At 52.7% G+C, this 16,047-nt stretch overlaps 1 protein-coding gene and 1 long non-coding RNA gene across 2 annotated transcripts; one reads left to right on the top strand and one right to left on the bottom strand.

Moving 5' to 3' along the window:
- The first annotated feature begins 6,610 nt into the window (after window positions 1-6,610).
- LOC138173081 (uncharacterized) lies at window positions 6,611-10,169 on the top strand. The gene is made up of 2 exons (XR_011171320.1): window positions 6,611-7,066; window positions 8,569-10,169. It is a non-coding gene; the product is annotated as an uncharacterized lncRNA (long non-coding RNA).
- Window positions 10,150-15,790, bottom strand: LAPTM4A (lysosomal protein transmembrane 4 alpha). The gene is made up of 6 exons (XM_069102998.1): window positions 15,514-15,790; window positions 14,586-14,662; window positions 14,183-14,305; window positions 13,379-13,474; window positions 13,018-13,116; window positions 10,150-10,588 (listed from the first exon to the last, which is right to left on the bottom strand). The coding sequence occupies exons 1-6, from the start codon at window positions 15,773-15,775 to the stop codon at window positions 10,514-10,516; spliced, it is 732 nt and encodes a 243-aa protein (XP_068959099.1). The 5' UTR covers window positions 15,776-15,790; the 3' UTR covers window positions 10,150-10,513.
- Between the last annotated feature and the right edge of the window lie 257 nt (window positions 15,791-16,047).

The raw sequence follows: 16,047 nt of genomic DNA, 5'->3' as shown, positions 1-16,047 counted from the left end.
CCTCCATTTCCTGAATCAGAAGTGTCTTTGGTTGTCCCCCATACCTGCAACCCTCTCCCTCTTCACCAGCATCTCCTGGCTTCCTTCTCATCCCAGTTAAAATCCCATCTTTTGGGGAGGCTTGGTGGCCGCAGTGAGTAAAGCGCTGTCCCTGGAGTCAGGAGGACCTGAGTTCGGTTCCGGCCTCAGACACTTAACACCCACACAAAAAAATACTAGCCATATAACCTTGGGCAAGTTACTTAACCCCAATTGCCCCTCCAAAAAAGCAAAAAAAAAAAAATCCCATCTTTTATAGAACACCTCCCCAATTCCCCTGCTCTCCCTCTGCTGGTCATCTCTGATTTAATCCATATATAATTATCTGTATGTATCTCCCTCATTAGACTGAAGTCCTTGACAAGAGGGACTTTCTTTTGCCTTTCTTCCCACCCCCAGTGCTTATAAAGTAGTGTCTGGTGCATAGTCAGCCTTTAATAAATGCTTGTTGACTTATCTAGCCTTTAAAAAAGTTTGGTGACCCTTCATTGTTTTGTTTTTGTTTTTATATCAGTTATTTTCAGATACTCTTCCCTCCCAACTCTGCTCACTGAGCCTTCCCTTGTATCAAAGAAGGGCGAGAGGGGAGGTAAAACCAAGATACACTGACCACATCTGATAGAACAGGCAACACTCCACATCCATAGTCCCCACCCCTTCACTGAAAGAAGAAATGTGTGTGCAGATCTCTTCCCTCTGAGCCAAGCTCACTCGAATCACCCAGCATCCATCTCTTTTGCTTAGTTCCAGCTGTTTACCTTGCTGTAGTCCTTGTCCATATTGATTTCTGCCTATTTCGTCTGGTATTAAGGAAGGAAACCTCCTGGCTGAAATACCCCTTCCGTGAACAATGAGTCACTCAATCAATCGTAGGGCATGTGTTGGGCGCCCACTGTATGTCAAGCTCTGTGTTCGACTGTTGGATCCAAGGACAACTAAGGATGAAACAGTCGCTGTCCTCCGGGAGCTTAAGTTCTACTGGGGAAGACAAGGACACATAAATATCAACGGCCAGAATACCCAAACAATAAAGGCCTAGAAATACCGCGCGCTTACAGGAGCAGCGCTCATCAGATCCCCAGGGGTCCTAGTATAAGGGTCCCTGGGACAAAAGCCGACCCGAGTGGGAGTGGAGCAGTGGGGGAGCTGGAGAGACAAAGGGACTTTCGCCGCCTATAGCATGATCCATACACCAATGGAAAAGCCCGACGCAAGGGTCCCGATGAAGCTCAGAGACGTGAGTGAGACTCGCCCAGGGTCTCACAACCAGCTCAGGGCAGGGCTGGAGCAAAGGGAGAGTCGGGCTCCTCCCTAAACCGCAGGACAGAAGCCCAGTGTTTTGTACCCCCCGCCGCCCCCTGCCCCGGCTGTTCCGTGAATGAAGAGGCCGTGGCGCTCCCGCGTCTGCAGCTGCGGCTGTCTGTTCCACCTCCGAGGCAGGGTGCACCTGGAGTCCTGCCTCAGGCTTTCCTTCTAAAAGAGCCTTAGAAAACTGAACGTGAACAGAGAGCCTTCTGAAAGGCCTCAGCCAGCCACAGGCACGCTGCGCACTGGTCTCTCCAAATGGAAAGTCAAACACTCACACACACGCCCAGACAGGTTCTAAAAGACTCCCAGTTAGCCGCAAGGGCAAGGAATGTACCCGCGGGCCCCTCCTAGACCGCCAAGGCAGACTGGGAAGAATCTCCGCCCTTCAGGGCTGCAAGAGGCTTTCTTCACAATGACTTGCGGAGGTAGGTGTGGGGAGTGGTGGTAATTGGCATGATTCCCGTTGCACCGAAGGGAAAGCTGAGTCTAAAGCGGCGCGTTACTAGTCAACATTTCTGAAGCACTTAACGGGCAGAGCGTGCGTGTGGCTGTTTCAAGTGCTGTGGAGATTTGTCTCCCCAAGAAGCAAAAGGCAATCCCTGTCCCAGAGCTCACAGTCTAGAACAAGGAATTGTGAGTGCAGGGTGCTAGTGTCGGGAGAAGTGGGGGATGATCTCGGAGGGAGCTAGCCCTCAGTCGGGTTTTATCTGGGGCGTGACAGAAGCCAGGGCAGCTGGGAAGCCGAGACGAAGAGGGAGAGCATTCCAAGCATGGGGCACAGCCAGAGGAAATGTCCGGAGACGGGAGATGCAGTGTCTTCCTGGAGGAACAGCCAGGGGGAAGGTATGAAGGCAGAGTACCTGAAAAAGTGTCGGCAGGAAGAATATTGGAAAGCTAGGAATGAGGCTTCGAGTGTCCGAGGATTTTATCTCTGAGCCTGCCTGTGGTCGGGAACCCCTGCTGTTTGGGTGGAGATGTGGTCAGGACTACACTTTGGAAGTATCACTTTGACATTTGAGTGGTGGATGGACTGGGAGGTGGGAGACTTGAGGAAGGCAGATCCCCCACCCCCAGCAGCTACTGCTCAGTTTAGCAGTGAGGTGAGGTGGGTCGGCACCAGGCTGGGGGTGTATAGGAGAGATGTTAGGAAGGTAGAAACATCAGGACTTGGCAGCTGATTGGATGGGAGGGGTTGCCTGCATAGTAGAGGGAAGTTAGGAAAAAGGATTATGGGTTCAGTCTGGACCGTGTTGAGTTTAAGATGTCTACACTGGACATCCTACTGGAGAGGTGAGAGTGGTGGTAAGGAGAAGGGGTTGGACAAAGATCTAAAAATCAGCAGCAAAGAGATGATCATAATCTGGGGAGGTGGTAGAAACTGCAGAGGGAGAAGAGGAGTGCCCAGGGCTGCACCTGGGGGAATGCCCCTGGTTATCGGAGCTGACCTGCCCCGAGATCAAGGTGTGTGGAGAAACAGGCCATAGAATCACCTGCTTGGTGCTGCCAGGGAGCCTCAGGAGGTGCTGGCTCCATTTTACAGATGTGGGAACTGAGACCTAGAGGGGGGAAGGGTCTCACTCAAAGTCTTCCTATAAGTAATCGAGGGCAAACCCTGACTTCAAACCCAGTCCTCTGTTCTTTCTCCAGTGCCATAACCCATCACCTGGCCCTGGTATTCCCAACTGAAGGACCAGTGCTGAGGATCAGAATGCTCATTTCTGCTCAGTTTACTGGCTTCTGAAATTGTATTTTCAAGTGTTACAAATACCCACTCCCCAGGACACACCCAAGGGCCCAGACCTCCTCAAATGGGATGTTTAGGCACAAATACACCTGCACAGTTGTGGGGGGGGGGAGTGGAGGGGGAACCTGTTGGTCAGTCCTTTGGTTCTAGAGGAATCCATCTGCCTGGTGAATTCGGTTCGGCCATTTGCCAAATCCCAGCTGCAGACTTCCAGCCTAGGCACCTAGGTGGTATGATGGATAACACACCAGGCTTAGAGTCAGAAAGACCTAATTTGACACTTCCTAGCTGGGTGACCCTGGCCAAGTCACTTAACCTCTGTTACCTCAGTTTCCTCATCTGTAAAATGGGAACAATAACAGCACCTACATGAAGATCAAATGAGATGATTCTTGTAAAGGGCTTAGCACGGTGCCTGGGACATGGTGAGCAATGGTAAGCAGCAGCTTTATGGAAACAAACCAAGCGATTTCCAGGAGAGGCTAGTCACCCATTCAGCTGTGGACTACCACAAAGGTGGCTGTGAGGAGGGGCTGGAGGGGAGGGAATGGCAGGCTCTGGGCCAGGGGCTATCTTAGGAAGATGAGGGGACCAGAATCTGCCCCATAAACCACCTATGCCCCTCAACTCTACTTTTGATTCCAGTAGTTGGGCAGCTCAGAATTTTACTCTGTGCTCCTGCTCAGGGAATGGACAGAGAGGACTGTTCGTTTGCCCAGCACAGACACAGGGCTCTGCCCCATCCGTGGGCACCTTCTCTCCTTGGACGCTCTGGATGGTCATGGTTGCTGTCCATTGTGCTTGAGGAGGACCAACATGGCGTCACTATGTCAGGGTCAGCACAGTGCGCACAGCCCAGACTGGGGCTGGTCACACCCCAGTGATCTCGGAAGGCTCCAGCTCAGGCTGGCTGCACGCGGTCCGCATGAGCACTTGGCCTCGAGATGCCTCTGAATTCACGCATCTCACATTTCTTTTGCGATTCCGCGATTCTGCTTTGCTCAGAGCGCAGCACCTTCTTTGATGCAGACACACCTCTCTGGGTGGTCCTTTGCCAACGTCTCTGCCGTGCTAACCAATCAATTCCAGAGTTCTTCGGAGAGACTCTGAAAGTGTCCTGGCATTGCTGCTTCTGACCTCCAGGTGAGCTCCTGCCACTTCCTTAGGGTTTGGGCTGCTTACACTTCACAAGGTATCTTGGGGTTTGGGGACTACATTTTTTTCTTCCCTATTTATTTATTCTATCATTGCTGGCATTGGATTTTTTCCCCAGAAAAACTGGAAAACTTTTGTCTCATGTAGTTTTTATTTATCATTTCTTGAAACAGAGCTCTGGTAAATCAGGCTTTGATAAAGTCCATTGGGATTCAAAAGGAGCTACTAGACTATACCTTCAAACCCAAATCACTCTGGTTCTCACCGATTGGCCAATAAGAGGTCCCAGACCAAGCCTTGATTGTCCCTGTTTGGGTTTCACTAGCTCAGAGTGAATGTAAATAGCAATTGTTTCAATTCTGGCCAGAAGTTCTGAGGATCTTCCCCTCCCAGACTGATTCTTTTGGGAAGTCAAACTAGGCCATCTTTTGCCTCAGTTCTTACCTAGCCTTTACTCACTGAATGGGTGTTGCCTCAGACAAATGAGATCTGGGAAAGACCTTAGCTTAAAAAGGCCAGGGTCTCCCACCGGCATCCAGAGCCACCTCCAGTCATCCAGACCTGTCTTGCCACAGGAACTCCAATGACTGGAGGAGAGAGTGAGGCTGGTGACTTTGCACAGCCCTGCCTCACTTAAATCCCATTCACCTGCAAGTCAGGACATCCTCCTCCCAATGTCATTGGTCTTCTCTGAGAATCAAGGATGAACAACAAAGGGCACCTGCCTCTCACGAGTTCTGAAAATAGTCTTTTAGGAAAATGTACATTTGTCAATCAAATAATGCGGCCAGCCCATCTGAGCTGTGCTTTCTATGGCAGAGTTGGAATGCTCAGTCAGAAAGGTGCTCAGCGTCCGGTTCCTCCTCCTGCCAGGTGATCTTCAGAATCTTCCTAAGATAATTCCAATGGAAGCCACTCAGTTTCCTGGCCTGGCGCTGGTAGATTGTGCAGGTTTCAGACATACAACAAAGAGGTCAACACTATGGCTGTGTAGACCTTCAGTTTGGTAGGCAGCTTGAAACCTCTTCTCTCCCACACATTTGGAGCCTCTCAAACACCGAGCTAGCTCTGTACAATGTGTGTCAACCTCATCATCTACGTGGACATCTCTGGAAAGCATACTACCAAGTTAAGTGAACCTATCCACAGCATTCAACATTTCTCCATTTGCTGTCACTGATGGTTCCAAGTAGAGACGATGTGGTGCTGCCTGGTGGAGAACTTGCATTTTCTTGTAGTCAAAATTACCCCAAGTGGCTGAGTTGATCTATACTCTGCTGCATCCCAGCCTCAGAGACTGAATTGAGTGCACAATCATCTGTGAACAGAAAGTCATGCGCCAGCTCTCCCTCCACTTTAGTCTTGGCTTGTAGCCTTTTAAATAATTTACTGTCAGTTCAGTAGCTGGCCTTGATGCCATTTTCATCCTCATTGAAAGTGTCCAATGTCACTGAAAACATCGTGCTAAAAAGCATGGGAGCATGCATACAGCCCTGCTTCACTCCACTGTGACTGGGAAAGGGTGAGAGCATCATGCATTATCTAGAACCCATGCAGACCTCCAGACGTGCACTACTGATGAGCAAATTTTGACATCATTTTCCACAAGCCCTCACGAGTGACAGCATCAACGGCCTTGATTAGATCAATGAACAAACCTCTGTTCTGCTCTGGCATTTCTCCTGGATTCTCAGGCAGCAAATGCCATATTGACTCTTGCTCGGCCCTTTCTGAAGCCACACTGGCTCTCAGATAGACGACCATCTTCCAGGTGAAGGGTAAGCCTACTAAGGAGGCCTCTGGCAAAAATCTTGCAGCAATGACTAAGAGAGAGGAACCCCACCCCACCCGGTGATTGTCACAGGACAGCCTATTTTCCTTTCCTTTATAGAGATGGGCAATGGAGGCATCCTTGAACTCCTGGGGGGAAACCTCTTCTTGCCAAAGAACCTGGAAAATTGCAGTCAACTTTCATATGAGCAACGGACCCCCTGCCTTTTAATCTCAGCTGCAGTAGAAGCAGCAGGCACGCAAATCCTCTTTTTCAGTTGGAAATTTGTCTAGAGAGGGGTTGGCTTCAACCTGAGGTAAATGGTCAATGGCTTCAGCGTTAATTGGTGACAGCCTGATAAGAACACTACAAAGTGTTCAACCCATCTCTCTAGGATCATGTCCTCATTGCTAATTAACGTGGCTCCAGCAGCACTGAGTAGCTGAGATGCACCATAGGAGCATCCATAGAGAGCCTTCAGGGCATCATAAAAGGGCTCTGGATTGCTACTATCACCTTAAATTCCATCTGCCTTCTTTCTGAGCCAAGAATCCAACTTGTCTCTAAGCTTCACTTGCACTTTATTTTATTTTTTTTTTTACTTTTTGGAGGGGGGAAGGCAGGGCAATTGGGATTAAGTGACTTGCCCAAGGTCACATGGCTAGTAAGTGTTAAGTGTCTGAGGTAAAATTTGAATTCAGGTCCTCCTGACTCTAGGGCTGGTGCTCTATTCACTGAGCCACCTAGCCGCCCCTGCACTTTATTTTTAGTGGAGTTATATGCTGCCTTCTTATAGAAATGGATGGAAAACCATTGGTAAAATGTAAATTAAAAAAAATAGTAAAAAACTATTGGTAAAACCTATAGAGTTCTCATTTTTTTTTTCACTTAGCGGCTTCTGAATTTTCTCATTTTCATCAAACCAGTCTGGCTGGAACACCTGGTGCTGGTCAGAGAACTGCTCCAATCTGCTGACATTAAGTCTTCCGATAGCTGTCTTGCCTTGGGACCACTGCTTTTGTTGAAAGTAAATGTTTAGCTTGGAGAGGGTAAGTCTATGATTGGCTCAGCACTGAGCCACACATCCTGCCTGTCTCTTCTCCTCACAAGGATGTAGTCTAGTGAATGCCAATATTTGCTGTCCGAGTGCCCCCTCGAAGTTTCATTGTGTTTAGGTAAATGGAAGACACTGTAGGTGCTAAGGTCATGAGATGCACAAATCTTCAGTAGGAAGTGCCCATTGCTGCTGCTCCTCCCAAGGACTCCCTGCCATGTCTGATAGTCTGATAGTCTGTGCCGGTGTTAAAGTCAGGATGCTCCTTTGGCATGATGACAATGAGGGTCTCTGTTTTCATGCCATTTTTCTTTGACCCCATCAGGGTTGGTCACGGTGAGGGCACAAGCACTGATGATGGTGACGTGGCATTTTCCTCCAAGGGGCAATCTTATTGTCATGAGCCTGTTCACTCCTTGTATTCACACAGGCTTGCTGACTGGATTAGTTTGGGGGCAAAACCAGCTTCACAGCACTCCCCTCACTTTGGTCACCCCAGATAAACGTATCCAAGCTCCGACTTCAGCAAGCTGCCCTTCATTTGTCAGCCTTGGTTCACTCAGGGCTGCAATTTGGATGCGACACCTGCTGAATTCTCTCACAAGAGCTGCTCATCTTTTAGGTGTTGTCCACAGGCATGTGCACATTCTGTGTACCATGGGGAGTGGGATCATCTTTGCAGAAGTTTTGGTACATTTTGTCCACTTTTTTTCAGCCACAGTATTGGGTGAAGCAGACAATTTTTAGGGCACCTTTTCTAGACCCTTCCTGATGCCAGGTGAGCAGTGCAGTCCTTCAGCAAGGCTGCTCTGAGCTTCACAGGGTCTGCCGAATCCTACGGCCGCCTTGGTCCCCTGAGAAGACAGGCCTATGGGCTAGACTACCTGGGTGCAGGGTTGTGACTACAGCTCCCAATGCATCCATACTACCTTTGTCACTGCCACGGGACTGAGGTAGGTAAAAATGGGAGAACGGTAAGGGTGACGTCTTTTGACAGGTCTCTCCATACGGTTCCGTTTCAATGTCGGATGGCCTTTTCTCAGGCCTCATGCTTCCTCCCTGGGCCATTTCCCCATCTCCTTTGCTGACTCATTGCCTGGATCCCGGCCCCTAACCACAGGGGTGTCCCCCAAGGCTCTGCCCTGGATTTTCTCCTCTTCTCTCTCTACACAATTTCACTTGATCTCATGAGCTCCCCTGGGTCCAACGATCACTATGCCGATGCTTCCCAGACAGATCTCTACATTTAATCCTAAAGCTCTCATCAGCTGCCTGCCTGACCAACCCACTTGAACCTCAATTCAGTGTGTTCCAAACTGATCTCCTCTTTCCCCCAAACCCATCACATTCTGTGGAAGGCAGGCAACCCACCCCACTCCTGCCCCTGCCTTCAGTCCCTCCTCCCTCTCTCTCACTCCACAATAGCCAAGCAGTGGCCAAATCATTGATTCTCACACCCTCCATGTGTCTCATCTGACCCCTTCTGTCCACTCACAGGCCCTCACCACCTGTCCCGAGACTGGCCTCCGGATGGCTTTTCCTGCCTCGACTGTCTCCACCCCAAGCCACACTCAAGACAGTTGACAGTGGTTTTTCTAAAAGGTCTATGTCATCCTGTGACTCAAGAAACTCAACTGGCTCTCCACTGCCTTAAGATCAAGCTCCCCCGGCTTCCAAAACCCTTCATGACCTGACTCTCATCTCCCCTGATCTGGCTATCTGCAGCCACTTCCCCCATCCTGGCTGGCACCAGCCGCCCCCAGCCCTGGCAGTTCCCACTCTCAGAATCCAGATTTGAGAACATTCAGCACAACCCTCGGGTGGGCCCCTCTGTGAGTATCCCGTGTTTATTTTGCACACATTTCTATGGGGGCATCTCCTCGCCCCTGGAGAGAACATAAGCTCTGGAGGGCAGGGCTGAACTCCTCATCTTCCACTCTCCCTAGCCTTGCACCTAGTAACACGAAATCAATGCTTGCTGACTGAATCCACAGACTCATCTTGCCCCATCCACGACTTTGGAAACATCTATGCAAAGGCCAAGTCGTCTGGCAAAGCCTCAAAAGAGCCAGTTACTTCCTAACAGCAGGGCCAGTCTTCACTGCCTTCTCCACATCCGTCCTGTGAATTTTAGGACAGAAGCCCCTCTTCTGCCGTTAACTCAAGTGCAAGACTTTTCTTCAGAGCCAGTGTGGGGGAGGGACTTCTTAACCACAGATGGTGTCTATTAGAAATATTTAGAGGAAGTATTCCAGCTATTAAGTAAATCCCTTCCTTATCAGGAGATGCAACTCAATGCAGTACCTACCAGAAACCCACTATGTAGTGGGCACTGTGAGAAATCTTGGTCTCCAGTCTTGGGGGAGTCTCGGGGCAGCTCTGTGACAGAATAAGAGCAGCACCTGTCAGTGACAAGGCACGGGGATGGCCCTGGGAACTGGGGGGAGCTAAGTCCTGCAGGGAACACCCGGTGTTGGGCCAAGCAATGCCCTTTGCCACAGGGTGAGACCATCCCAAGCACTAAGAGCTGTTGTTAAACCACGCAGCCTGCTTATGAGGCCTTAGCTCTGGAAAACGGCATCTCCAAAGCATTTCCACACAATAAAGTCAGTCCCTGCCCTCAAAGGAGACACAGTTTAACTGGGGGAGACAACACACAAGGTGGCACCACAGTGTCCAGCCCAGAGCTGGAAAGACTCCTTCCTGAGTTCAGATCTGACCTCCGACACTTCCTAGCTGTGTGACCCTGGGCAAGTCCCTTCACTCTGACTGTTTCCTCATCTGTAAAGTGAGCTTGAGAAGGAAATGGTGAACCCCTCCAGCAAGTCTGACAACAAACCCCCCAAACCAAGAGTCAGACACAACTGAACAAGACGAGACCAGACCGATTTTTTTAAAAGGTTTATTAATGCATCTTGTCAGAGAGAGAAAGACAGAAGTACATATAAATCAGACATGAAGCCCCCATGGGCCCAGCCCTGGCTTGGCTGTGGGCACTCTGGACCCGGGGGCCTCCAACCAGGACCAGCTTCTGGCTCCTTGGAAGTGAACCTCTCTGCCTTCCAGAAAACGTCTCCAGGCAGGTGGGGCCCAAGCCAAGCTCCAAGAGAACACAAGGGCAACGAGGATGCCCAGAGACCCCTCCCCAGTGCCGGGTGGGCTCTGGCCTGGCCCACATTGGCTTCCAGAGTTATTCAATGGAATCAATGCACTTTAACCAAAAATCCAACCACAACAAAACAAAAAGTCCACTCTACAAATGAACCCCCCCCCCGCTCCCTCCAAAAATGTCCCATAATACTCTTAAAATAACAAAGGTTCAAGCAATTAGAAAAATGCCTTTAGTGTGTAGAGGCGCAGGTGTGGTTCCTAGATCAGCATTTTAGAAAACAAAAAACCCCAAAGGCTGGTGTAGTGTTTGTGAACAAGTCTCATTGCTCCGTCAGGCAGGGATATAAGGAGGGGGTGGGTCCTTTTCAGGCATCTTCATGGCCATTTCATACGTGGGCAGCATATACTACGAGGAAGAAGAGGGTGCCATTAGGTTTCCTTTCTCACCTGAGCCCCTCAGTCGCCTGGGCCCGTCGTGGGCAGTGGCCCAGCCACAGCCAAGGAAGAGCCCGAGGCTCCCAAACCAGTCAGTGCATAAAACCCCAAGGGGGCATCCTCACAGGGTCCCATTCAAGCTGAAGGCACAGAATCCTGTTAGGAGAATTTCTACAGACAGCGGACAGATGCCCGAGACCCTGAGGAGAACCTGAGGGTGGGTGCGAGGCCCATGCTGGTCCAGGGAGGGTGGTGAAAGCGGACCCCACTCTGTCCTGTCCCTGCCATTCCTCGTCTCCTTGAAGGGAGGAGGGAAGGAAGAGAGCCTGCCCCCCTGGGCAGTGATCACATTGGGGATTCTGAGGCAGGCCCCCTATCACCTGGGGAAGGGACACCTGCAGCCCCAAAGACCAGCAAGGAGGAAAAGGGCCCGAGAGCCCTGACCCCCACCGAGGCTGCAGACACACAGCCCTGGGTCACCCCGCCTAACAGCCCCTCTTGGAGTGATGGCGCCAGCCTCTTCAAAAACATCCCATGCCTATGGATCCAGTCAGGAAGGATGCCCAGACCCGGCAGCGTGCGGGCTTCCTGCTGGGTCTTGGAGAATAATCAGGCTTCAAAGAAGCCTCCAGTGAGAGGCCATTAGGCACTAAGAAAGGGCAAAGGGGCAGAGGGGGGACACCCAGGGCATGTGTGAGAGATGCTCATTAGACTGGCTGGGGAGGTGAAGGCACCGTTTCATTGACTCCATGACAAAAGAAGCCAGGGCTCTGGGACCAGCAGTAGCCGCTGGCTCCCCCCGGGGCCCTCTCTGCTCCCCTAATTGGGACAAAAGGTGCACTCGCAGCCCAAGGGATAGGGCTTCTCCTGCCCAACAAGGCGGCTCCTTGTGACTTAGTGCAACGAAGTGCCCCAGCAAGGTTCTGCCCCCGCTCAATGTCTGGCTCCTTAGTGGGCATACCCTTCTGAGAGGAGGCCAGGGAGGCGAGGAGGGAGCATGTTCCGGGCTTGGGGGATGGCCGGATGTGGAGGCTGGGGTCACTGGCGTGAAGAGGACATGTTGGGGAGTAACATGTAAGAAGACTGGGAAGGGAGGAGGGGGGGAGATAATGAAGGGCTTAAGAGAGCCAGGCAGAGAATTCTGTATTAGACCCAGAGGTAAGAGGGGGACCCCTGGAGGTTACAGAGTACAGGGGACATGGTCAAGACCTGAGCTTCAGGAAGAGCCCTTTGGCAGCTGAATGGAGGATGGCCCAGAACGGGGAAGAGACCTGAGGCAGGCAGGACCTCCTGCCACCACCCCAGCAGCTACTGTAATGGTCCACGTGTGGGGTGATTGGGGCCTGGACCCGAGTCAGAGGAGAGTGTGTGTGTGTGTGTGTGTGGGGGAGTGCAGATGACAACAGACTGGATCTTGGGGGTGAGAGAGTGAGGGGTGCAGGATGATGCCTCCTCTGTGAGCCTGAGGGACTGGGGGGGACAGGAGGAGGGTTTGGGGGAAAGATCAGGGGCTCTGGTTTGGACACGTTGGGTTTAAAATGTCTACTGGGGGCGGCCAGGTAGCTCAGTGAGTAACAGCACCGGCCCCAGAATTGGGATGACCTGGGATCGAATCCAGGCTCTGATACTTAACACCCACACAAAATAACTGGCGTGTAACCTTGAGCAAGTTACTTAACTCCAATTGCTTTAAAAAACAAATGTCTACTGGACACCTAGCTGGAGATGTCTGATGTGAGACTGGAGCAGGAAAAAGAGATCTGAGACGATACAATTAGAGGAAAGTCTGGACAAGGATCTGGCCAAGGAGAAAGAGAAGCAGCAGTCAGAGAGGGAGAAGGAGAATTGGGAGGGAGGGAAGGAGGGAGCCAGAGAGAGAAACAGAAGAGTGACAAGAGACACAGAGAGACAGGGGGAGAGAGACAGAGGGAGAGACAGACAGAGACAGGGGGAGAGAGACAGACAGAGACAGAGGGAGAGAGACAGGAGCTGTGCAGTGGTGACCCCTGACCTGGACGGGTATAGCTGTTTTGTCAGCTGGGAGGGACAGCCAGCAACAATCTGGACTTCAAAACCTCCACCGGACAGAACTTTGGACTGAATCTGGTCCATTTCATCTTCATGGGCGAGGGGGGCAGGGCTACACTCTCAGACTGGAGAGGAGGGGGTCGGGTAGCAGCTGGTACTGCTGGCCTGGGGCTGCCCACCGTCCACACCCTAGCAGCCTTGGGGCACCGGGCGCAGAACACAGTGAACAGACTCAGAACCTGTCTTCAGTGCCTGGCCCAATCCACATCAGGTCAGGTGTGCAAGAGACCCCATCCCCCAGCCCTGCTGCTCCCCACTAACACAACTACCAAGAGGGGAGCCTGAGGGAGGAATGCCCTGCCCCACCCTCACCTGCGGGGGAGCCTCGAAGGCCGGGTACACTGCAATCTCAGGCAGGTTTCTGTTGCTGATGTACTTGTAGCAATTCCAGACACAATTTATGAGATAAGCCTGAGGAGAGAAGGGAGAGCTGGGTCACACAGGCTCCCCCCAGAACCCAGGACCTTCCCCGCACAAACAGCCCCTTTCTGCAGCCTCACACACATCCTCCAGGGAGGGCGGGTCACCCAGGCATCATCCCTGGATGTGGCCCCCCGGACACCGAGGCTAAGTCTGTGCTCTGCAGACCTCTCTAGGAAGAGATCAGGGAGTCAGGCTGGACCACAAGCTCAGGGTCCGAGTGGGGGTGGGAGATCAGTCACCATCCACCTACCTTAAAAATGATGAACAGGGTGAAAAAGACGAGGATCAGAAAGAGGAGGCAGCTGGAGTCCAGCGCAAGCAGGTCGTCCTTGTAGGGGAAAGCGGGCTACGGAAAAAAAGGGGCCGAGTCTGTGAGCTGCCACAGCAGCGCTGGGGACAAGGCCGCGAGGCCGCTCTCCCTCCCCTCCCCCGGCAGCCCAGGCCAGCGGGGGCTGAGGTCAACGTCACAAGCCACGGCCTTCCCCAGACCTCGGCGGAGAGCAGGCCAGATGAAGGGCAGGAGACCCGTCCCCCAGCAAACCCTCCCTCCTTCCTGGCTGCCCCTCGTGGGGCCCTAAGTTTCACTTTGCCCTGTAAGATGTGTCTAGTCTCCCTGGGGGAGGGTCTCAGAGGCTGGCTCTGGACTTGAGGTCTGCGTGCGCACCGCTGTGCCTAGCGCTGTGCCGTGGCCAGAGACAACAGTCATTTACCTGCTGAACGGACAGCGGCACAAACCTGCACAAGTCTGCTGTGGCCAGACCACAGCCGAGGAGAGGGAGGTGGCAAGGTCCCTTCTGGCCCAGCCCAGAGTATACACGCCGGTCTGTGTGGGCACGCTGCCTGCACAAAGGGAAGGCCAGCTCCCTCCTGGACTGCCCAGAAGCCGCCACAATCCTTGGTGCTTCTGGTCTGGGGGCCACTTAGGGTCTTGGTGTTGGAAAACACCAGGTTTATGCCCTGAGGCTTCTTCAGGCAAAGGGCAGGAGATAAGCAAACCCTGTGCCTGAATCCAAGGCGGGCCCAGCTCAGTGAGAGCCAAGCAGCCAATACTCACAAGCTGATCCAGATAATCTTTGATTTTCGGCAAATAAGTGAGGGAGCTGATGGCGACGAGGCAGCTCAGGACAAAGTCAAAGAGCCGATAGCAGAGGAAGGGAATCAGCCAGCCCACGCGATGCTGTCAAAGTGAGGAGCGCCACGTCAGGCTCCAGACCAGGGATGGTTCCCGCCCCCAGCCAACTGGGGACCAGGGCGAGCGTGAGCCCCAGACTCCCAGACCTCCAAGGTCCTGAGGGACCCACGAAGTCTTGTTGGAGGAGCTGGGCCTGGCACTCCAGACAGCCGTCCTGTGACCCCGTGGGGTCTGCCTTCAGTAGAAGGGCCGGCTCTGGGGAGAACCACACGCTGTGGAAACAAGGGCTGCCCCCACACCCCCGTCCAGCCCCAGGGGCACTCACAGCAGCGGCTCCGTAGACCATCATGGCACTGATGGTGAACATGAGCAGCGAGAAGGCAAACAGCACGCAGGCGTTTTCTGGAGAAGCACAAGAGAGAAGGTCAGGGGCACGTTGTCCAGGAAGCACTGCCCACAGTGCCGAGTTGTCCCCTCCTCATCTGCCCCATGGGGGCAGGACAGATCCAGATGCTGGACATCCAACACAGGGGGATGGCAACCTCAGCGGCCAACCCTTCAGGGGCCCTTGTCAGTTTACAAGTCACCAGGTGCCACAGGGCCGAGACCTGGATTCTAATCCGTCCTCAGACATTTACTAGGTGTGTGACCCTGGACAAGTCACTTTACCTCTGTCTGCCTCAGTCTCCTCCTTGTAAAGCACTGGGCATAGGAGATGCTCAAATGATTGCACCCTCTCCTGCCTCTGGGCCTCAGTCACCTCTCCACCCACCCGCAGCTGCCAGTCTCCTGGGTGCCCTATCTCTCAACTCTGGGACCAGCAAGCCGTGAGAACCAGAAGGCCTAGAACGGCAGGGTGCCACCTTGGACCTGAATGACCACCCCCAGGGTCCCAGCGGATGTCCTGGGGAAGACAGGAACACCCTCACTTGTGGTTCAAGCCATACTTTGGGCCATTTCCTTCCTGGCTTCCACAGGTTCTACATGGCTCCTGGGGACAATCCACACAGACATTTTCTGAAGAACACTACTTGGCAAAATAAATAGGAGAAAACCAAACAGGCTCCACGGCTTGGCAAAGTCTTGGCTGACAGGAGGAGCTAGCCAGAGTCAGGACCGTCCAGACACAGTGCCTGCCCAGATAAGCCATGGGGACGAGGGGCTTGCCCAGCCAAGGCACGGCAAGCAGGAGAGGCTGCAGCAGGAGGGATGTTGACACAAGGCTGCCCCAGCCTAGGGGGTTTCTGACTTACCGGCCATCCTTTCTGAAGAATAGTAATTACCAATGACTTCATACTGGAGATTGACTGAAGCCACTGTATTGGGGTGAGTCACCTCCACGGTCAGCAGGATTCCCACCAGTAGATTCACCACCTGGAAGAGAGAGGCCCAGCTAAGGCAACATGGCCCACGGAAGCCATTCCTTTTAATCAGGACTAGTTTACACAATTCTATCACATCCCAGGCGGCCAGGAGGCCGAGAGGACAGGAAGGCCCACAGTCTGCCTTGGTCATGTACTGGGGGGTGACCCTGGGCACACTTAACCTGTTTCTGGCTGTTTCCCGAACTGCAAAAACAAAGGGAAAGGATGGGAAGGGAAAAAACAATGGCAGAGTTCCTACTGTGTGCCGGCATTGTGCAGGTGCTTGGCCAAGGTGATCCAATACATCCCGGTCCACCGCCTCCAGGAGGGAGGCCCCATCGTGACCCCCATTTTACAGATGAAGAAGTAAGGCAGGCAGAAGTTCAGTGACATGCCTGGGGCCACTTAGTAAGTTTCTGAGGC

Source organism: Petaurus breviceps, unplaced genomic scaffold (assembly GCF_028583685.1).
Source record: "Petaurus breviceps papuanus isolate PSGF00001 unplaced genomic scaffold, PetGlider_PUasm1.0 559, whole genome shotgun sequence".
Lineage (NCBI taxonomy): Eukaryota > Metazoa > Chordata > Mammalia > Diprotodontia > Petauridae > Petaurus > Petaurus breviceps.
This window is presented reverse-complemented; position numbering and strand designations above follow the sequence as displayed.

Excerpts from the sequence above, each read along its gene's own strand:
- LAPTM4A (XM_069102998.1), bottom strand. The coding sequence starts at position 15,775 with ATGACCAAGGCAGACTGTGGGCCTTCCTGTCCTCTCGGCCTCCTGGCC. Across the intron at positions 13,475-14,182 it reads AAGATTATCTGGATCAGCTT|CCCGCTTTCCCCTACAAGGA; the intron begins GTGAGTATTGGC and ends TTTTTTCCGTAG. Across the intron at positions 10,589-13,017 it reads CCTTCGAGGCTCCCCCGCAG|TATATGCTGCCCACGTATGA; the intron begins GTGAGGGTGGGG and ends TCTTCCTCGTAG.